This window comes from Nannospalax galili, unplaced genomic scaffold, assembly GCF_000622305.1.
Source record: "Nannospalax galili isolate Female #2095 unplaced genomic scaffold, S.galili_v1.0 scaffold786, whole genome shotgun sequence".
Taxonomy (NCBI): Eukaryota; Metazoa; Chordata; class Mammalia; order Rodentia; family Spalacidae; genus Nannospalax; species Nannospalax galili.
Genome location: NW_008355774.1, coordinates 1,430,526 through 1,453,817, shown reverse-complemented (window position 1 = coordinate 1,453,817; position 23,292 = coordinate 1,430,526). Strand labels below are relative to the sequence as shown.

The following is a 23,292-nucleotide window of genomic DNA, read 5'->3' as shown; positions in this document are numbered from 1 at the left end:
GGCCTCTCTCCTGGTAGATGGCTCCATGGATATGGGCAGTAGCAAATGCATACCTGCTGTCTGTATAGACATTAAGCCTTTTTCCCTTGCCCATTTTTAGGGCCTGGGTAAGCCTGACCAGTTCAGCTTTTTGGGCTGATGTACCTATTGGTAATGGTTCAGCCCAGATGACTTCCGAAGTGGTTGTGACCACTCCCCCTGCATATCTTTTACCATCTCGGATGAAGCTGCTCCCGTCTGTGTACCAAGTCTCTTCAGAGTCAGGCAGGGGAATGTCCTGTAGGTCAAGCCAGATGCAGTGCACCTGAGCCAAGATCTCAGCACAGTCATGGAGCGGGTCTCCGAAGTCAGGATTCAGCAGCAACGTGGCTGGGTTCAGTGATGTCGGCACCTGGAAGGTAATTCTGGGCAGATTCAAGAGCAGGGCCTGGTAATGAGTCAATCGGGCGTTGCTCAACCATCGATCAGGAGGTTGCTTGAGCACTCCCTCAAGGGCATGGGGGGCTGCTACAAGCAGATCCTGTCCCAGTGTTAATTTGTTGGCGTCCTTAACCAGCAAGGCCACTGCTGCTGTAATCCGTAAGCAGGGGGGGGGGCATCCAGTTGCTACAGGGTCTAATTTCTTTGATAGGTATGCAATAGGTCTCTTCCAGGGGCCCACTCTCTGGGTAAGGACCCCTTTTGCAATACCTCTATGTTCATCCACATATAGACAGAAAGGTTTGCTTACATCTGATAGTCCCAGGGCAGGGACCTCTAAAAGCTTGCGTTTTAGGGTTTCAAAGGCCTCTTGTCTTTCCTGTGTCCAGTTGAAGTCCTATCCTTCTTTGGTGGCCTCATATAGCGGTTTTGCAATCTCAGCGAACCCCAGAATCCAGAGACGGCAGAACCCCGCGGTGCCCAGGAATTCCCTCACTTTTGTTTCCTGGAGGTCAGTGTAGGTATCTTTAGCACAGTCTCTTTTCGGGCTCTAGTCAACCAGCATTGTCCTTCTTTGAGGACATACCCTAAATAGGTCACTTCTTGCAAACATATCTGGGCCTTTTTGGCTGAGGCCCAGTAACCTACGTTCCCAAGTGTATTTAGTAAGTCCTCAGTCCCTTCCAGGCAGGACTTCTGGTCCAGTGCTGCGATCAATAGGTCATCAACATATTGTAACAAACTTAGGTTAGGGTGTTGGGCTCTGTACTCACCCAGATCTTCATGCAGGGCTTCATCAAATATAGTTGGAGAGTTTTTAACCCTTGAGGCAATCGCGTCCAGGTCAGCTGGCCATTAATTCCTCCCTCCGGTTCATGCCATTCGAAGGTGAAGTAGGGCTTACTGCTGGGAGCTAGCGGTAAGCTGGAGAAGGCATCCTTGAGATCCAGAATTGTATACCATTTCCGATCTGGTGGCAGGGTACTGAGTAATGTATAAGGGTTGGGGACAGTGGGGTGGATGTCAATGACTCTCTTGTTCACCTCTCTTAAATCCTGTACTGGTCTGTAGTCCCCAGATTGGGGCTTCTTGACAGGCAGGAGTGGGGTGTTCCAGGCAGACTGGGTTGTTTTCAGCACTCCCAGTCCTGTTAATTTTCTGATGTGTGGAGTGATTCCACGTCTTTCCTCTAGGGGCATAGGATACTGGCGCACCTTGACAGGGTCCGCTCCTGCTTTAAGTTCAACATATACAGGAGGCCTGTGTCCCGCTAGACCCATACCCCCTATTTCTGCCCAGGTTTGGGGAAACTTTTGAAGCCAGTCTAATATATCAGGGTTTGGTTGGATCGGTTCCTGGTAAAGTCTATATTCTTCAGCCAGGTCGTTGGTGGCTAGAATCTGAACCGGTGCCCCACTGTGAATCAGGGTGGCTCCTTTAGCTGTGAAGTGGATCTGTGCCCTCATTTTTGACAATAAATCTCTGCCCAGGAGTGGGTAGGGACATTCTGGGGTTACTAGAAATGAGTGGGGTACCTGGCTCTTTCCTAAATCTACTGTTCTTTGGGTAGTCCATGAATAGGGCTTTGTTCCTGTTGCCCCCTGTACCCATATAGTTCTGGAGGACACTGGCCCTCTTGGCTCTAGTAAGACTGAATTCTGGGCACCTGTGTCTACCATAAACTCAATTGGTTTCCCCTCTATTTTCAGAGTTACCCTGGGCTCAGGGAGGGGTCCTGAGCCCCATTTCCCCTAGTCGCTGTCATCACCCCCTTTCAGAGCTGGTAATATTTTGGCTGATTGTCTATTCTTTTGGGGGCAATCCTTCACCCAGTGTCCTTCCTCCTTGCAGTAGGCACATTGGTTTTTTCCTACCTTGTTTCGTGGTCTTGATCCCGCCAGTGAACTCCCTCTGTACTGAGGGTTTGTTACCAGTAATATCTCTCTAAGGTCCTTTCTGTGGCGGGCCTGTTGTCTCTCCAGAACCCTGGTCAGGCTTACTTCCTGTCTCTTTTCCTTTCTTTCCTCCCTTTGTTCTGCTGTCTCTCTTTTATTATAAACCTTTTCTGCCACTGCTCTTAAGTCCCTAAGATTCTTTTCCCCTAGTCTATCCAAAGATTGCAACTTCCTTTTGATGTCAGGGGCTGCCTGATTTACAAAGGCAAACATTACAGTCTGCGCTGATTCCTCCACCTCCAGGTCATATGGAGTAAATCGCCGGAAGGCATCTTGTAATCTCTCTAAGTATGTGGCCGGGCTCTCTTCTGGCCCCTGTCTGACATCATATTAGACATATTAGCAGGCTTTCAAGCTGCCATCTTGAGACCCACTAACAGAGTCTGGCGACAGACTAGGAGCCTCTCCTTACCTTTGCCTTATTATAGTACCAGCTGGGGCGGGTGGAGGGAAAACTGGCATTAATAATGCCTGGGTCTGTGGTAGGGTCCCCAGTGGGACCCAGAACCAATTTCCAAGCAGCTTCCAGAATTCTATTTCGCTCTTCAGTAGTGAACAGTACACCTAGGAGTCGGTGGCAGTCATCCCAGGTGGGCTGGTGAGTGAAGAGAACAGTTTCTAATGTTAATCAAGTCTCGGGGGTTCTCAGGGGGTTCTCAGAGAAAGGCGGGTTCTGTGAGCACCAATTATAAAGATCACTAGTGGCAAAGGGCCAGTAGTGAAAGGGCTGATTGCCCTCCCCATCTGGGGGCCCCACTGGCCGAAGGGGGAGGACAATGGCATCAGGTTGGGGGGTTGCCCCCCTTCGACTCCACGTGGCTTGTGCAGGTCCCTGTGGGGGTGGGGGTGGTTCTGCAGGGTCAGGGGGCGGAGCCTGTGCTTGTGGTGCCATTGTCGTGGCACTCATTCAGGGGGAGTAGGGCGGGGGGAAAATGTCTTTCTCCTCTGTCCCCCCTGAAGAACATGTCTCTCTTCCATCTTTGGTTTGAGAGAGAGAACCTGTAAGGGTGGAGAGGGAGCAGTTGGATTAATCGGGGGAAGGAAGGACTTGACCCAAGGAAGGGGGCCATCAGGTTGTTCAATGAGGCCTCACCAGGTCACGATGTATGGAATCTGATCTTGATGGCCCATCTGTGGGCAGAAGACGTGGTCCTCTACCCTAGAGATCAAAGTTAGGTTAAAGGTTCCTCCTGGAGGCCAACCGACGTTAAAGGAGGGCCAGTCAGCCTTGCATAAGGTCATCCATTTCCTTTTTATCACATCTACACCATTATGAGCAATCATCTTTATGTCCCCACAATGGGCTAGTGTTAGGTCCAGAGGGGAGGAGGGGGTATTGCCCATGATGTTTGTGAGTCCCATCCGTTTCGTCAACAAGGACGTTAGAACGAAGATCACAAGACACAAAAAGGATGCAGACAGAGGGCCCAGTACAGACTGCCATGGCTCTTAGATGGTCTGGATTCCTGCCTGCGTGGGTTTCCTGTCCCAACAGGGTTACGTGGTCCTCTGAGGTTTCAGACGGACAAACATCCTGGTGGAATGCCCGGTGTGGGGCACCCATCCCGACGAAGATAGGGACATCTCCCGGATCCTCCAGGTTGCTTTCTTAGCGCATCCACTAATATTCTAGCAACAAAAACCAAATTCAGATGGCCATGACCAAAACAAAAGTGCAGAGAAGACAAACGGACAAACAGACTAGTTACACAAAGACATACCCAGCCGGTTGAGCACAAACCTTTTGGGCTCGGGTTCAGGGGGGCAGTCCTCTGGGAATCCTGGACGAGCCCCCAAATGTTATACTTTAGCCTCAGGACCCCAAAGAGACCAGCGACTACCCGACACTTCCAAAACTGCAAAAGCAAGGTTTATTGAACAAAAGTACAAACCGCAGTAGGGACCTTAACACAGAGACTGGTGCCCCAGCTCTATGAGAAGGCCTAGTCCATGCGTTTGGCCTTTGGCCTTTTATAGGGGGCCCACCACAGCCTTACATCATGGTGGGGTGAATGTACGGGGCTGTAGGTGATTGGTTGTTTGTCAGGCTATTTTGACCATTTGTGGTTGGGAGGCAGTTTTGACTGTTTGTGGCAGTTTGTCTCTGGGTGTTCCAGGAACTACTTGCTCTTACTGGAAAGATTCAACTGGGGTGTTTAATAAAATGGAGGTTGGTTTTAAAATGGAGTTGCCACAGCTCTTCAAAATGTGTGACATTCAGAATTTCTTGTGTTTCTTTGTATATAGTACTGCCAGTGTATGGGGACTTGGAGGCCAGAACAAATAGTAATCATTGCAGAATATTCTGAAATTAATAGCTATAAGTTATTATTTCATTTGTTCAGGAGATTTATTTACTTAATATTTTTCTTAATTTCAGGATCACTAAATCATCTAGCTGGAATAATAATCAGACTGATGATTCTGCTCTCAGTGACTCCCAGTTCCTCTTTGGATCTCAGTTTTGTCCAGAAAACTCAGAGGCTCTGTCAGTACCCTTGGAATTTAGTGCTCACTTGAGATATCCAAAACAGACACAGCAGAATTCTCTAGATGTAAGTCTGATTTCCAGATTATTTCTCTTCCTCTCTCATTCCCTTTTTTTTTCTTTCTCAAGATTTATTTATTTTTATTTTATGTACATGAATGTTTTACTTGTATATATGTATGTATACCACAGGCATGCAGTACCTGTGGAGGCCAGAGGAAGGTGTCAGAGCCTCCCAAACTGCAGTTACAGTTGTTACTTGCCATGTAGGTGCTAAGAACTGAACCTGGATCCTCCACTAGAGTAGCCATCATCTTAACAAATGAGCCATCACTCCATCACTTTTGTCTTCCCTCCCTCCCCCCTCTTTCTCTCTTTCTCTCTTTCTTTCTTTTTTTGACAGGGGTCTAACTATATAGGCCAATCTGGCCTTGAACTCTCAGTTTTCCTGCCTCAGCCTGATATGAGAATTTAATTCTCTGCACATATTTCACAGTTGTTATGGAGATAAGCTATAGAAAGAATATTCTTTTTTAAAAAAATTTTCTTTTGGGGGTTAGGAGTTGGCAGTGGTTAAGAATACTTGCCCTTCTCCCAGAAGACCCAGGTTTGATTCCCAGCACCCACATGGTAGCTAACAACTGTCCATAACTCCAGTTCTAGGTTATCTCACACCCTCTTCTGGCCTGTACAGGGTATTACATGCATGTGGTATACTTACACACATGCAGACAAAACATTCATACACATAAAATAAAAATATCAGGGGCTGGAGAGGTGGCTCAGTGGTTAAGAACACTGGTTGTTCTTGCAGAAGACCCTGGTTTGAATCCCAGCACCCACATGGCAGCTAACAACTGTTCATAACTCCAGTTCCAGGGGATCCGACAGCCTCTTCTGTCCTCCACAGGCATTGCACGACACGGGTACACTTACCTACATACAGGCAATACACGCATACATATAAAATAAATTAAAAAAAACTTTTTTTTGGTCTTTTTTGACATTTTTGAGGCAGGATCTCCCTGTAGCCCCAGCTGTACTGGAACTCACTATGTAGACCAGGCTGGCCTTGAACTCACAGAGCTCCACCTACCTCTACCTCCCAAGTGCTGGGATTAAAGGTGTGCACCACCACGCCCAGCCGTATATAAAATATTTTTTTAAAAAATAAAAATATTGCTGGGCATTGTGGCACATGCCTATAGTCCCAGTACTTGGGAGGCAGAGGCAGGTGGATCTCTGTGAGTTCAAGGCCAGCCTGGTCTACATAGTGAGTTCCAGGTTAGCTGGGGCTACAGGGAGACCCTGTCTCAAAAAGACAAAAAAAAAATCAGATATTTAAAATATTCTTTTGATTTATTTATCTTATGCATATGTAGTGTTTTGCCTGCATATATGTAAAGCCCATGAAGGCCAGGAAAAGGTGTTGGATCCCCTGGAACTGGAGTTTTGGACAGTAGTTAGCTACCATGTGGGTGCTGGGAACTGAACCTGGGTTCTCTCTGCAAGAGCAGCCAGTGCTCTTAACCACTGAGCCACCACCTCTTCAGCCCTATTTTTTTGGGGGGAAGACAAGTTCTCCCTTTGAAACATATTTTAGAATTGTAAATCTCTGAAGATAAATATCCTTTTTTTTTTTTTTGTCTTTTTCTTAAATGGCTTTGTGTTTGATTGGTGACTTATTTAACCTTGTTTGAAACGGAAAAAGTACTTACAGTTTCTTCTGTTACCGAAACAATACAGAAAATTTTCAGCCCCTAGACCACTTCTAAGAAGAGGCAAATACACTATTTCGTAGTCTAGTCACATAACTGAAAAATTTATGAGACAGTGACTTTCATAACATAGGAATAAAGGGATATGGGAAGAAGGCTCAATGGATGAAATACTTGCCATGCAAGCATAAAGACCTGAGATGGAATTCCCAGAATCCACATGGTGATCCAAGCATGGTAGACATGCCTTTAGTCCCAGCACTCGGGAGGCAGAGGCAGGCCAGTCTCTGTGAGATAGAGGCCAGTCTGATCTATGTACTGAGTTACAGACAAGCTGGGGCTACAGGGAGGCCCTGTCTCAACCACCCCCCCACCACTGTGCACAAAAAAAAAATCAGGTGTGGTTGCACATATCTATAATCCTAGCATTCCTGTGAGGAGATGGAGTTGGGGTGGGGGGCGGGAATCAGGCGATTCCCTGGATGCTCACAGACTAGCTAGCCTGACATAAGCAGTAGAAAACAAGAGAGACTGCCTCAAACAAATTAGATGAGCAGCAATACCTGATGGTGTCTTCTGACCTCTACACACATGCCATGGCACACACATATCCACAATCACATGCAGTAGCATACATAGTCATATATTACATACACACAAAGAAGATAAAAAAGCCTTTTGCCTTAAAAAAAATAGAAACGGGCTGGAGAGATGGCTCAGTGGTTAAGAGCACTGACTGCTCTTGCAGAGGACCCGGTTCAATTCCCAGCACCCACAGGACGGCTACAAACCGTCCTTAACTCCAGTTCCATGGGAATCGGAAGCCCTCTTCTGACCTCTGCAGCATTGCACAACACAGGTGCACTCACATATATGCAGGCAATACACTCATACACATAAAATAAAAATAATAAATAAAATCTTTAAGCCAGATGTGGTGGCTCACGCCTTTAATCCCAGCACTCAGGAGGCAGAAGCAGGAGGATCTCTGAGTTCGAGGCTAGCCTGGTCTATATAGTGAGTTCCAGTACAGCTGGGGCTACAGGGAGACCCTGTCTCAAAAAGACCAAAAAAAAAAAATTGAAATAAAGTAACAAATTTTTTTATATTTGTAGTGCTGAGGATGGAACCCAGGGCCCGGCACATACTATACAAGTGTTCTACCACTGAGCTATAGCCACAGCTCTTAATTTTTAAAATTTACTTATTTCACAATTTTATATAAATGTATAACGTACTTTGATCATAATTTCCCCATTATCTTATTCATCTTTCTTGCCATTGCACTGCTTCTCAACAAGTTTCCCACTACATTCATGTCTTTTTTTCTTTTTTCTTCTCTTTTTGATGGCCTGTTTTGTTGTTGTTGTTGTTGTTATTGTTGTTGTTGTTTTCCTTTTTTGATCTTTTTGAGACAAGGTTTCCCTGTAGCCCCAGCTGACCTGTAATTCACTATGTAAACCAGGCCTCCTGCCTATGCTTCCCAAGTGCTGGGATTAAAGGCCTGAGACACCAAGCCCAGCTGCTCTTGCATTTTTTGTTTTTGAGACAGTCTTGTGTTGCCCTGGCTGTGCTCAAACTTTCTTTATAGTTAAAGATGACCTTGAACTTATTTATTATTATTATTACATTTACCTATTTACTATTTTATGTTTATGTAGGTGTGTGTATGTGCCTGTGCGTGTTATGGTATACATGTCATGATGAATGTGTGGAGGTCAAAGGACAACTTGGTGGAGTAGGTTCTTTCCTTCTACCATGTGGGTCCCAGGGAACAAACTCAGGTAATCAATCTTGGCTGTAGTTACCTTTACTCACTCAGTCATCTCATGAGTCCATTAAAAAGAAATACATATGGAAGTTATCAATAGGTTTTCAATTTACTAGAAGCTAAAACCAGCAATTTAAGTTAAATTTGTTAGTATGAAAACTTTAATACAAAATCTCAGAGACAGAATAAAGAATTTTCTGTTGTTTCCTATAAACTTATTCAATTGATTTTTGAGCCATTTTAGCTGACATTTTAATATTTCTGCACTGGTAAGGTGGCAACTCTTAGTAAAAAGGGAATTGATTTATTGTAAATATAATTTTCCTGATAGATACAGAAATTAAAAACTACATGTCTTATTGTTAACAATATGGTTGCTACTTAACTGTGATTCTGCATTGTACAGAAAATAGTTTTTGCTATAAATATTTTTATGAGTGGAATTCAATGTTGTTGTTGTTTTTTATTCATTTAACAGAGTGAACCTAGTATTTTCACAAAGTACCAGACAAAACCCCAGTTGTTTGGAGGAGATACAAAGGATGAAGGCTTATTTTCTCTTCCTTTGCCAGCTGGAAAATCAAAAGGACTCTTGAAACAGTTTGAGGAGCAAAAAAGAAGGGCAACAGACAGATGTGACAGGTATACAAACCTTTTAAGTAGGTAAGAAGGTTCATGTTTTCGGAGGGAAACAAAATGCACCACTTCTGCATAATTGCATGCATTAGTCAAGATCCTCCAGAGAAACAGAAAAGAAACAGAATCTTTTTTCTTTTTTCTTTTTTTTTTTTTTTTTTTTTTGGTGTTTTTGAGACAGGGTCTCCCTGTAGCCCCAGCTGGCCTAGAATTCACTATATAGACCAGGCTGGACTTGAACTCACAGAGATCCACCTGCCACTGCCTCCCAAGTGTTGGGATTAAAGGTGTGCACCACCACGTCCGGCTTCAGAATCATTTTTACACACACACACCCACACACACACACACACCCACACACACACACACACACACACACTCAAAGGTTGAGAGAGATATAGAGAAAGATTTATTATTGAAATTGGGTCACAATATTATGGAGGCCAGGAGGTCCTATAATCTGCCATGTGCAAGCTAGAGAACCAGGAAAACCCTGTGATATAGTTCAGCCTGAATCAGAAGACCATAGAAGAAAGGACAGAGATGGATGCTCATTAAATTCTGACATTGGAGGCCCCAAAACCAGGAAGTCCCAATTCATGAGAATTTTTCCCCCTTTTTTTTTTTTTTTTTGCCTTTTTGCTCTATGCAGGACTTATCAAAGTCCTATCTATCAAGATTGAGTAATGTCCATGCACATTGTTGACAGTTATCTTGGGCTTTTTTATTTTGTTTTTGTTTTTTTGAGAGAGTCTCACGTAGCCTCAGACTGGCCTAGTGTAGACTAGACATAGTGGTACACACCTATAATACCGGCACTTGGGTGAAGGCAGGAGGATTTTGAGTTCCAGCATAAATTATTAAATAACAAGACCATGTTTTAAAAAAAAATGTCAGCACTGAAGAGATGGTTCAGTAGTTAAGAGCACTGGCAGCTCTTACAGAGAACTTGGGTTCAGTTCCTAGCATCCACTTGGCAGCTAACAACTGTTCATAACTTCAGTTCCAGGGGATCCAACGTCTTCTTCTGACATTCTCGGGTATTGCATGACATAACTGCACTTATGTACATGCAGGCAATACACTCATACACAGAAAGTAATAAAAATTAATAAATAATTTTTTTTGGTCTTTTTGAGACAGGATTTCCCTGTAGCCCCAGCTGGCCTGGAACTTGCTTTGTAGACCAGGCTGGCCTTGAACTCACAGAGATCCACCTGTCTCTGCCTCCCAGTGCTGGGATTAAAGGCCTGTGACACCATGCCCAGCTGAAAAAAATGTTTATATATTTTTTTTAAAGTTAAGACTGCCAGGCATGGTGGCACACACCTTTGATCACAGCAGAGGCAGGCATGACATTCAGGCCAACCTGGTCTACATAGTGAGTTCCAGGTCAGCTGGGGCTATAGGAAGACCCTGTCTCAAAAATAAAAAATAAAAAATTTAATTTGATTAAACAATAAAGTTGAAATTTGGTACAATTTTATGTTAATCTTTAATCTATCCTGAAAATGTTTATGTGATACATATACCCCAGTTTAATTTTGTGTCTTAGTGTGAACTTACAGATTTACAGCAGGCATTCTGAGACAAGAATGCAATTAGGTTTCAGGCCATTGTGATGCCGGCTATTCTTAACTTCCATGAGTGTAGACTTCAGACTAAATGTTACATCACTGTGCTGTCTGTGGAACTTAATAAATTAAGCATTTTGAATATGTCAATGCTGTTGTAATGAAATGGTTCTACTAATTATGTGGTTATTAAATAAATAATAATTTTTAAAAACTTGGAGTCATGGGATATTAATGCACAGTTCTTTTTTTTTGTTTTTGTTTTTTTAAAAATAGGGTCTCCCTGTAGCCCCAGCTGGCCTGGAACTCACTATGTAGACAGGCTAACCTTGAACTCACAGAGATTCACCTGCATCTGCCTCCAGAGTGCTGAATTAAAGGTGTGCACCATGACATCTGGCTAATGTGTAGTTCTTTAAACTACACATTTTTAAAAAATTTTTATTATTTTTATTTTGTGTATGCGTGTATTGCCTGCATGTAGGTTAAGTGCACCTGTGTTGTGCAATGCCTGCAGAGGTCAGAAGAGGCTGTCGGATGCCCTGGAACTGGAGTTACGGACAGTTCTTAGCTGCCATGTGGGTGCTGGGATTCGAACCCAGGTCTTCTGCAAGGTCAGTGTTCTTAACCACTGAGCCATCTCTCCAGCCCCTAAACTACACATTTTTTTTATAAATCATGAAAAAATTTAATTACTAAGTGTTGATTTCCTAGTTAAAATTGGAAAAACAAAAGGTTGTTCAGTTATATTAGTGTCTTGAATTCATCTTTTAAATTTTTCCTTATGTTATTTTTCTGAGAATCTTAAATATTAAATTAAAGCCTCCTACCCAGGTTCAATTCCCAACACCCACATGGCGGCTACCAGCTGTCCTTAACTCCAGTTCCACAGGAATCCGAAGTCCTCTTCTGACCTCCGCGGCATTGTACAACACGGGTGCACTCACGTACATGCAGGCAATACACTCATACACACAAAATTAATTAATTAATTAATTAATTAATTAAAACCTCCTAGCAAGTGTGGTGGTGCACACATTTAACTCCAGCACTTGGAAGGCAGAGGCAGGCAGAATCTCTGGGAGTCTGAGTCTAGCCTGATCTACATAGCAAGTTCCAGGCAAGTTAGGGCTATGTAGTGAGATCCTGTTAAAAAAAAAAAACAAACCAAATAAAGCCTCCTATACTTTGTAAATGGCTAATTTCATATTGTTTATGAATAGATTTTAAGGAAAGTCTTGCTCCCTTATGGAGAGTATTAGATCAGTGGGGAAGGAGACTAAAATCCATATCAATGACCAATATGGGTCTCCTAAAGTTATGGGAGGTTAAGAAATAAGAATATAAACTCTCCTCAGATCTCGAGAAATTAATAAGAGTAAGCTTGGATGTGCAGAATGATTATCATAATCATTAACTATAAATTTATCTTCTAGCCTTTTCCGTTTTGGGGTTTTGTTTTTTGTTTTTTTGTTTTGTTTTGTTTTGTTTTTGGTCTTTTTAAGACAGAGTCTCCCTGTAGCCCCAGCTGTCCTGGAACTCACTATATAGACCAGGCTGGCCTTGAACTCACAGAGATCTGCCTGCCTCTGCCTCCTAAGTGCTAGGATTAAAGGCATGTGCCACCAAGCCTGGCTGCAGTTTATTTTTAAATTTAATACTTTGTGCTTCATAGTTTGCTTTGCAACCTCTTGAGGAAAATTTTAAATATATAAGATCAGATAAAATAGTGCAATGAACCTCCATGTGTCTATTACCCAGCTTCAACAACATTGACTCAGCCAATTTCACCTTATTTTTTAAAATTAATTTTATTGTTTTTTAATGTGTGTGTTTTCCCTGTGTGTATGTAAGTGCACCCATGTGGGTCTTGGGAATTGAATCCGGGTCCTCTGAAAGAGCAGTCAGTGCTCTTAACTGCTGAGCCATCTCTCCAGCCCCTGAAAATAATTTCTTAATTATCAATGCTTCTTCATATTTTCTGTTCCTTGCTCTGTGTGGTAGTGCACATCTGTAGTCCTGGCATTCTGGAGGCAGAAGCAGGTGGACCTCTGTGAGTTCAAAGCCAGCCCGGTCTATATAACGTGTTCCAAGCCATCCAGGGCTACACAGTGAGACCTTTTCTTAGAAACAAAAACCCCACAAATTTTCAGTTCCCTAAAAATTGTAAAATATTTTTAATAGTAGTCAGGACTTAGATATGTATTCAATTAATTCATAAATTATTTATTTTATTCATTTATTTAATGTGTATGTGTTTGTACTTGAGAATATGTATGTACACCATGTGTATCCAAGTGTCCTCAGAGTCTGGTGTTGGGTCCCCTGGAACTGGAATTACAGGTGATTATGAGCTGCCTGATGTGGGTGCTAGTAGTTGAACCTGGTCCTCTACAGTAACAGCAAGTACTCTTAACTGCTGAACCATCTTTCCAACCCTCCTTTAATTCACGGATTCTTCCTCCATTTTAGCAAAAAAAAAAAATCTTTTAATTCACTTTATTTATTAAAAGTTTTGTACAACCTGGGGACAAAAAGTAAATTAAAAAAAAATTGCCGGGCGTGGTAGCACACGCCTTTAATCCCAGCACTCAGGAGGCAGAGACAGGTGGATCTCTGAGTTCAAGGCTGGCCTGGGCTACATAGTGAGTTCCAGGACAGCTGGGGCTACAGGGAGACCCTGTCTCAAAAAGATCAAAAAAAAAAAAAAATTAAGGGTCTGGAAGCCAGGCATTGTGGCACACACCTGTAGTCCCAGCACTTGGGAGGCAGAGGCAGGCGGATCTCTGTGAATTCAAGGCCAGCCTGGGCTACATAGTGAGTTCCTGGCCAGCTGGGATTACAGAGAGACCCTGTTTCCAAAGAAGACCAAAACAACAGCAACAAAAAACCCTAGGGTCTGGAGAGCAGGCTCAGCAGTTAAGAGTACTGACTGCTTTGCCAAGGTTTGCCATCTCAGCACCCAGATGACTAACAACCATCTATAACTCCAGTTGCAGGGAATCCAATACCCTCTTCTGGCCTCTGTGAGCATCGCACTCATGTGGTGCACTTACATACATGTAGATGAAATACACATAAAATAAAAATAAGTCAAAACAATTAAAACTAAGTGAATACAATTTTGTTTGTCTCTTTGAGACAGGGTCTCCCTGTGGCCCCAGCTGGCCTGGAACTTGCTATGTAGACCAGGCTGGCCTCGAACTCACAGAGCTCCACCTGCCTCTGCCTCCCAAGTGCTGGGATTAAAGGCGTGTGCCATCACACCCAGTTGTAAATACAAAATTTTTAATCTAAAGCCATTCATTATCTCAGTGCATGTATGCTATATAGCAAGTACCAGGACAGCGAGGGTACATAGCAATAGCCCATCTCAAAAACTCAGAAAGAAGGCAAGGCGTGGTAGCACATGCCTTTAATCCCAGCACCTGGGAGGCAGAGGCAGGCAGATCTCTTGAGTTCAAGGCCAGCTTGGTTACGTAGTGAGTTCCAGGACAGCTGGGGCTATAGGGAGACCCTGTCTCAAAAAAAAAGACCAAAAAAAGGGGGGGGGGAGAAGCAGAATGAAATGTGGTTTGCATTGGAAATGATCTGTTTCTATTTTCTGGCAAGACATTGAAGTTTTTCAGGTCAAGTCTCTAACTGATCAAGCCGTGTTTGATGCTATATTATATGAATACCTGCCATGATTCGTTGTTACATGCTATAACAATATTTTACAAAGATTTATTTTCTTTCTTTTTCCTTCTTACCTCTAGTGAGATCCTTAACCAATTTGTTTCTCATTTTGGAGAACTCATTCAGAAGGTAGGTATGGCTAAGTTTCAGAGAATTAGGGCATCTCATATCTTATGAAGTTTAATCATTGTGTTGCCTTTATTTAGTTCATGTGGAATAGCAGTATTTTTACTATTTTTATCATTAAATAACAATTCCCCAAGTCAGTAAAATAAAGCAACAAGTCTATGGATTCTTTCTTATGTTAGAGTTTCTTAGTTGCAGACATCTTTGGAAAAGTCTGAGGAACATCTCACCTCAAGAAGCCAATGTATTTTGGAGTCTTTGGAGACTGTGGTCAAGACATGTGAGTATCTTGTGGTTTTTTTGTTTGTTTTTAATTTTTTCTAGTGTTTCATGTTTGAGATTGTCAATAAATGGCACTGGTGAGCAATGAACATGAATTTTCTGACTGTAGCCAGGCTTCCAAGATGTGATTTTGTAAGTTTCAGATGAGAGGATGAGTGTACAAAGTTAGGTTGGGTCTTGGAACCTCCCTCTATGTGACAACACTTTGGTCCCATGGTGCCTTTTGTAAAGTACTTCTCTACCCAGTAATCCTACTGCCTCGGGATAAGGTAGTTCTGCCAGCTTTCTCACCTCACTGCCTGAATGAATCAGCAGCCTCCTGAGTCTGGAATGATTTGCGCACTGTTTCTAGAGACTCAGTCCCCTTAGGAGTTAGAAATACTGCAGTCATCTGCTGTTCTTGGTGCCTTGGTTTCAGTTAGAGTTGTTTTGTTGTGAATCACAGCATTGTTCACAATGTCAGTTATAGTTTGTGGTTTGTAAAATCCCCTTCTTCACCAGTTAGTGATTTACATGCAGATAAAACCATTTTGCTGGCCCTTATAAACAGAGTCAACCCACAATTCTCCTTAGGCAGACACTTCTCTAGAACCACTGATTTCTCAGGAAAATAGATGACTGTGCATCTGTACTTGTTTGTATTACTCTATGTGTTTATTTTTTTATTTTAAACAAATTCAAGACTGCTTATTCAAATACCATGGGATAAATTGCTCATGATTTACAAAAATTAATGCCTTTGTGTGGCTTAGAAAGTAATTCCCATCTGTCAAAAAAACCACTGTACTGTTTGTCTGTTGACTTCCGGGTATCCCACACACAGGGCTAGTGTACATCTGTTTAGAAATTGGATCTGGAAGCCTAGAACTGTTACCCTTACAAGAAATAGCAATGCTTGAGAACAGAAGCAAATCAGGGATGTTTCCTTGTATAATGTGATAGAATAACTCATTTGTAAATGCCCAAGTCAAGTATTGTTAGCTTTCCACTGCTATAACAAAGTACCTGAAAATAATCAAATTGTAAGAAGCAAATGTTTAGGGTTGGAAAGATGGCTTGGTGGTTAAGAGCACTGGCTGCTCTTACAGAGGACACAGGCTCAGTTCCCAGCACCCACATGACAACTTACAACCTTCTGTAACTCCAGTTCCAGGGGATCTGATGCCCTTTTCTCACCTCCTCAGGCACCAGACATACACATGGTATACATTCATGCAGGTAAAACACTCATACACATAAAATAAAAATTAATAAAATCTTGAAGAAGGAAAAAAAAAAGAACCAAGAGTTTATTTTGACTTACAGTTTCAGAGCTTTCAGCCTATAGCTGCTTGGCCCTGTTACTTGGGCTTATAGAAACAGTACCTCATGGAGAGAGCACATGGTAGAGGATGTCTGTTCACTGCATCATGGCTGGAAAGCAGTAAAGGACTGGGGTATATGTAAAGGAGCATCCCCAGTACCTAACTTATTTCTATTAGGCCCCACCTGCTATAGGTTCTACCACGTCCCAGTAGTGCCTCAGGTTGGCAAACAAGTCAGAAGGGTCAGGAGTTCAAGGACAGCCTTGGCTACATAGGGGGTTTTAGGCTAGCCTGGGCTATAACAGGAGACTCTGTCTCAACAACAAAAAAGAAAACAAAACCTACATTTTAACAATATTTGTTGCCAGGTGGGGTGGTACATACCTTTAATCCCAGGACTCCAGAGACAGAAGCAAGCTAGATCTAGGTGTTCGAGGCCACACTGGTTTGCATAGTGAGTTTCAGGTCAGCTATAGCTACATAGTGAGACCCTGTCTCAAAAAAGTTTTTAAAATTACTTACATGTGTGTGAGTATGAGCATGTTCATGCCATAAGTGTGGCAAATTGCAGAGGTCAGTGTGTAAAGGTCAGAGGACAACTTGAGAGAGTCAGTTCTCTCCTCATCATATAGGTCCTGGGGATTGAACTCAGGTCATCAGGCTTGGTGGAATGTATCCTTACCTGCTGGCCCCAAAGCTGCATTTTTGTTGCAATCCTTTATTTGTTGTTTTTGAGACAAGGTCTTTTTGTTTGTTCATTTGTATTTTTGTGGGGTTTTGTTTTGAGACCAGATCTCCCTGTAGCCCCAGCTGTCCTATAACTCACCATGAAGACCAGGCTGGCCTTGAACTCACAGAGATCCGCCTGCCTCTGCCTCCAGGAGTGCTGGGATTAAAGTCATGTGCCACCACGCCCAGCTGAGGCAAGGATTTATGTCTAGTCTGGCCATGAACTCACTATGTAGCTAGGGATGACCTTAAATGATTTTCCTGCCTCCACCCACTAAGTGCTAGGATTACAGGTATGCATCACCAAGTCTGGGTATTTAGAGTTTTTTGGTTTTGCTTTTGAGACAGCATCTCACTATGTAGCATAAGCTAGCCTGTAATTCACTATGTAATCTCGGCTGGCCTCAAACTCATGGCAATCCTCCTTCCTCAAGTATTATAAGTACGAGCCACCACTACTGGCTCACCTAGCTTTAAATATAAAACAAAAACAGAAGCCCAGGCATATTGGCACATGCCTTTAATCTCAGAAATCAGGAGGTAGAAGCAGGCAGATCTCTGTGAGTTCAAAGCCAGCCTGGTCTGCATAGTAAATTCCAGGTTACCAGAAATACATAGTGCAACCCTGTCTCAAAAAACACAAACCAAAACAAACAAATGAACAAAAACCAGGGATGGTTAAGAAACAAAAACCAGTGGTTAAGAAAACTTGCTGCTCTTTAATCCCAGCACTTGGGAGGCAGAGGTAGGCAAATCTCTGTGAGTTCCAGGCCAGCTGGGGATACAGGCAGAATCTCAAAAAAAAAAAAAAAATGTTTTGTTGGAACCCCAGTTTGGGGTACCCAACGTCCACAGGAGGCCGCTCCCCAATAACTCAGTCCTCAGACCAGGAGATGCAACAAGCAAGAGGATTTATTTGGCGTTTTGCGCAAAACGGACCCCTGCCTCACTCGGAGGGCAGAAGCCCAGAGCCCAGTTCACAGGTTTCTTTTAAAGGCAAAAACTACAAGCGGCGGCTATGTGCCAAGCAGAGGTGGGGGGGATTTCTGGGATGATTTCCAGCTTGGGCAGGGAGCATGAAAAAGGTCTGCTCAGCTTGTTCTTAGCAGTTAGAATTATTTTTCATTTTTACTTCCTTGTACAGTTTTTCTCAGGCCTGGGGGATTTTAGTTTAAATCCATCATTTTGGAGGGACTTGGGTCCATCAGTTTTTTGACAGGATAACTCAGCAAGTAAAAGCTCTTTCAAAGTAATCCCAATGACTGAGTTAGATTCCTGGAATCCATAGCAGAAAGAGGGAACTGATTCCTGAGAGCTAACCTCTTCCATATTCACACCGTAGTATGTGCTCACCTGCACTCATACACACTACACACCCAGACATATAAATATAACTTTAAAAAACAGGCATAGTGGCATACACCTGTAATCTCAGAACTTGGGAGGTAGAGACAAGAGGATCAAAAGTTCAAGGTTGTCTTTAGCTAATCATCTAGTTGGAAGTCAGCCTTGAGCTACATAAGTCAGCCTTGGGCTACATGAGACCCTCTCTAAGAACAAAAAACAAAAGATGATGCATGTGAATTTTTCCTTTAAAGCACTTATTCCATCTTTCAACAGTTTATTTGTATAATTCTCATTAATTACCTGTTTTTCCTGATAAAATCGTAATTTCATGAGAGAGTTAGTTATCTTTCTCAATCACTGTTTTGTATATATGATTAGTGCTTGGCTTATAGTCATTAAATATTGGTGAGTTTTGTCTGTTTTATTTTTATTTATTTATTTTGAGACAGAATCTCACTCTTTAGCTCAGGCTTGTTTAGAACTCATAACAATCCTCATGCTTCAGCTTCCCAGGCTGGGATGACAGGCCTGAGTCTGTGGAGAGATGATTCTGGTCAGGAGGGGAGAGCCCTGGACATTAGCAGAGAAGCTTTACTCGGCCATACTGGTATCTAGCTCCTTCTTTTCTACCACTGTGGTCTAAGCAGATAATGCTTATCACAGTCCTTATGAGGAAAATTGTCCTTGTTTTGTATTTAGTTCAAGAGACTACACGGGTCCAGAGTGACCTGATGATTGGGGTGGTGCAAGACAAAGGCAATATGGAACAGGCCATCCTTGACATACAGAAGAAATTAGAAGCTGTAAGTATAAACTCCAAGTTCTTTTTTATTTTTCTTTTGGGTTTTTTTTTTTTTTTTTGCTTATTTTGTTTGGGAGTGTTGTTTGCTTGTTTCTGAGACGGGGTCTCACTATGTTGCCCAAGCTTGTCTTGAACTACCAGATGTAATCTTCCTGCCTCAGCCTCCTGAATAGCTTAAGACTACAGGTACAGGCCAATATGCAGATATGTTTTTGACTTTGTCACTAACCATGCTGGCCACCATGCCTGGCCAGATTCACTTTTTAAAAAGTGTTTGTATATCTATGTCTGTATGTGTGAAGGTGTCCAGAGGCCAGAGGCATCAAACGTCCCTGGATCTGGAATTAAAGTTGTGAGCCACCTGACATGAGTACTGGGAACCAAACTCAGGTCTTCTGTAATAGCAGCAAGTGCTCTCAACTGTTAAGCCACCTCTCCAGCTCCTAGAGAGAGACACTTTTTTTTTTTTTGTCTTTTTGAGACAGGGTCTCCCTGTAGTCCCAGCTGACCTGAACTCACTTTGTAGCTTGAACTCATAGCGATCCGCCTGCCTCTGCCTCCCTAGTGCTGGGACTAAAGGTATGTGCCACCAGGCCCAGCTGGAGACACATTTAATGTTACAAATTTTTAGCCAAGACCAGACACCAGAACAGATTTTTTGGCACTAAGCCAGAATATCACCTCCTTCAGGGTTCCCTGGCAGGAAACCTCTTAGCTCTAGAGGCTCTGCTCACAATGTAGTCATGCTTCCTCTGTTTGAGACAAGCTTTTGTCCACTGGTTGGTTCTCATATTTTTTGTTTGTTTTTATTTTATATTTTGAGACAGGGTCTCACTCTTGTAACCCAGACTGGCCTAGAACTCACTATTTAGCCCAGGGTGGCCTCAAACTTATGCTAATCCTCTTGCCTCAAGTCTCAGGAGAGCTAGGATTGTATTAGCTACCACACCCACAAATAAAATGCGTTTTATTGTGCATTCTGATTTTCAGTGTCCATCACTGTCTCCTTTCTTACTACGTTCTTCCCCAGAGACGAGCAGAGTTTATAGAAATGAAGTCCAGCCTGAAGAACCTTGAAATTCTAGTTGCCCAGCAGAGTAAGGACTTCCAGCAGCTTTGTGAGAAGCTAGGCCAGCTCAATGTGCCTGGTGTCTTAGAAGAGCTGAAGCAATTAATCTCTGTGCCTCAGGTACCTGGGCATGTGAAAGACAGCACTTCTCAGACCTCACCCTCTCTGACCCAGAGTCTCAATTTCATCAGGCAGGGAAAAAACACCTCTGAGGAGCCATCAACTTGGGAGAGCCAAGAGCCTCCTACTGCAATGAATCCCAGTATGAGTTCCCAGAGGTCTGAGGGGTTTGGAATCTGGGATAAAGGAGCAAAGAATAATGTTCTCCAAGAGGTTACACTACCAGCAGATGGGCCCCATAAAGGAAAAGAGCATGTAAAGGACAGAACAATGCAAAATAACTGCAAGAACTGGGTTATCACCAAAACAAGTCCCAAGAACCATGACTCCAGCCTCCCAAACCACAAAGTTTGTGGTGACGAAGATCTAATTTCCCAAGAATCATCACAAGTGAACTTAAAGACTTTTGTGACCAGGTTTAAGAATGTCTACCCCAAATATCAAGCCCAGAGCAAGTTTTCTTCTGACCCATGTGAACAGTCAGCAACTGAACAGAAGAAAGGCAGGTCACTCAAAGGCAAAAAGAAACAGACCAGAAAATCCTGCAGAGGGAAGCCTCTAGGTAGGAAGCAAGAACAAACCCCAAGCAAGACCTGTGCTTTCATTTCTAAATATCAGAGTTCTCAGTCTCTAGTTTCTGGCCCACAAGAGCCCTCCATCCAGCATTGGGGTCTAAGAGGCCCTGCAAAGCCATCCTGTCATGTTCTGAGAGGAACAGTTAAGACCAGCAATACAGCAAATGCAGCACAAGGGAGTCTCTTACAGTCTACCAGGCATTCTTCAGAAGACAATGAGTGTTTTTTCAGCAGTTCGCAGGGGGACCAGCAGATAAGTTGGTTCAATAACCTCAGTCTTGAAACTCTAGCGCCAACTCAATGTAAGAAGGCAGGGAAGAATTTGCTCTGTGACCCCGATTTTGATAGTGATGATAACTTCTAACCTGCCAACAGTGAATTTAGCTGATAGTTTATTGATCTCAGCTGGAAAGACAAATTGTAGAACATTTGGACTGGGCAGTAACAAAGTATCTTTGAAACCTGCTTCCCAACCCTCAGGGTCAGAGGCCCTGACAGATTGTGATCAGTAGGAAGTAGGGGAAGGTCCAGGACTCTGGGTATTAGTTGCTGTTCAAGATACCAGTCTGTTTTCACTCTTATTTCCTTCTGTGCCTGTAGCTTCCACCTATGTGGGCAATCACAATAGCCCTCTCAGAGACAAGGAAATTCAGATCTGGGCTCTGCCCTGGCTTCCCTGGCCTCTTCTTCCTTTTGGCTACATTGGCTGGCTGCGTATTCTCTCCACTGCAGCCTTTAACCCCTGCTGCTCCACACTGTTTGTGCAAGGGAGATATGAGAGAAAGCCCAGGTGCAGGAAGAGTTCTTCCAGCCCGTCCCAAACTGACGACAGGTGCTTACTGAGTTATTAGCACGAAACTTTGAGACCAAAGGGCCTTGTATCTGTTGAACAATGTAGTATTAAATTTTTCTTTTGTCTTCTGTTATTTGTAGTTTTAATATTTGTTATTTTAATTCAAAGTTGAGATCCTGTGAAAGAGAAATAATTAGTATTTGTGACCAAGCCCTTCTACTTGAACAGTCCAACTTTAAAATGCCAAAGATGGACGTGTGTTGTTTGACTCTGCTGTTAACTTGCAGCATGCTGTTTTGTGTAATGAAGTCAAAGATCAGAGTAACTCAGTGTTCCATGAGTTGGGTGTTTTTGTAGATGAGTGGCAAACTTCTCTCCTAACAAGGCTCAGTTAATTAAAATTATACTGCCTATCCCTGGTGATCATCAGGAAAGGGTATTCTGTTTCTATTTTATTCCTATGGCTTTTTTTTTTTGTCTTAACTACTAGGTTCCTGCCAGACTTGAGCATGACAGTCCCAAGCACGCCCCTGGAACACGAAACGTTTTTGGCTCTTCAGATGCTCCTAGAGCTGTATGTGGCTACACAGGGGCGGATGTGGTGGGAGGTGGGGGGGTGAGTTGGGGTGGGGTGGGGTTGAGAACTGTTGAGAGCTCCTCCCTTTGCTACTCCAGGATGAAAATGAAGCTGACTACACTTAATTGCCTGGCATTCCAGTACCAATTGAAATGCCATCAGCAAATGACCTTTTTTTTTTTTTACATTATTTGGTGTATGTGTGTGTGTGTGTGTGTGTGTGTGTGTGTGTGTGTATGTGAGAGAGAGAATGGGTGAGAGGCCAACTTTCTAGAGTCGGTTCTCTACTTCCATCATGGGTTCTGGAGATCAAACCCAGGTCTCAGGCTTGGTGGCAGACACCTTTACCTGCTGAGCCATATCGCAGCCTGCACATGGCCCTTACTGACCTCCATACTCACTCACTCACCACTCCACTCATTCTCTTGTGCTATTTTGCTTCACACTAATCTATCTGAATTCATTTTTGTTCTTGTTTCACCTGCCTTGCCCAGGGGTATAAGCTCCAGAAGTAAGAACAGCATCTGCCTGTGTCCCAGCATACAGGAGGCACTCTTGACACTGAGGGCAGAGACTGTACTTTTAGACAAACAGCTTCTTGAAAACTGTCATGAAAGTTGGGCTTTTCTATAGCATCCCTTTACGATGCCTTCCCCTTCCCTTTTCTTTCTTTTTTCTTCCTCAGAAGCTCTAAAGGGCTCCTGATTTTGCCCACTTCTCTCCTCAGATGGTTCTCAGCAACTCCTCCCTCACCCAATATACCCAGAAAACAAGCCCCAAGAAAGAGCATGGTAGTAAGACCTGCCTGCCTGGTCTACATAGTGAGTTCCATGCCAGTCAGGGCTATGTTGTAAGACCCTGTCTCAGAGAGAGAGAGGGAGGGAGGGAGAGAGGAAGAAGAAGAGGAAGAGGAGGAGGAGTGAGGAAGGAAGAAAGGTAGTATATAGGTTGAGTAGTTTAGATTTTTTGTCAGTTGTGGGCCAAAACTCTTAACACATTTTTCAGAAAGCCTAAGACAGATAGTTGTTCCATGGGATCCATTTTCAAATTCATTTCCTGAATAAAACTTTGTTCCCTCTGTAAATATTTAGTTGAAATCTAAAATATTAATGTTCTCTGATATCAAGGAGAAAGCAAATTACCAGAACCTCACATGATCTGGGATGACAATCTTCAGTGATCAATAGGCACTTGGGTGCACTGGCTTCCCAAGACCTCCCCTTGTTCACGTGACTGTTACACTAATTTTTTTCCTGCCATATTAAGCTTGTGTGCCTCAGTCATGGAAGTACCACTCTGGGTCCCAGATGAGCCATGGCCTGGCTAGT

At 43.2% G+C, this 23,292-nt stretch overlaps 1 protein-coding gene across 2 annotated transcripts in view; it reads left to right on the top strand.

Annotated features, from left to right (window-relative positions):
* The window catches only part of Ccdc36 (coiled-coil domain containing 36), a 35,834-nt gene extending 13,858 nt beyond the window's left edge, over nt 1–21,976 (top strand). Inside the window, exons 3-9 of one of the 2 annotated variants that reach the window (XM_029556177.1) lie at nt 4,756–4,930; nt 8,831–8,994; nt 14,321–14,369; nt 14,559–14,646; nt 18,728–18,831; nt 19,861–20,581; nt 21,878–21,976. In XM_029556177.1, coding sequence (XP_029412037.1) covers nt 4,756–4,930; nt 8,831–8,994; nt 14,321–14,369; nt 14,559–14,646; nt 18,728–18,831; nt 19,861–20,581; nt 21,878–21,894 — 1,318 coding nt within the window. In that variant the 3' untranslated portion in view covers nt 21,895–21,976. Of the gene's footprint in view, nt 1–4,755; nt 4,931–8,830; nt 8,995–14,320; nt 14,370–14,558; nt 14,647–18,727; nt 18,832–19,860; nt 21,396–21,877 lie in introns of those variants that run through there. The other variant, XM_008853193.2, reaches the window with a different exon arrangement.
* Nucleotides 21,977–23,292: the final 1,316 nt, after the last annotated feature.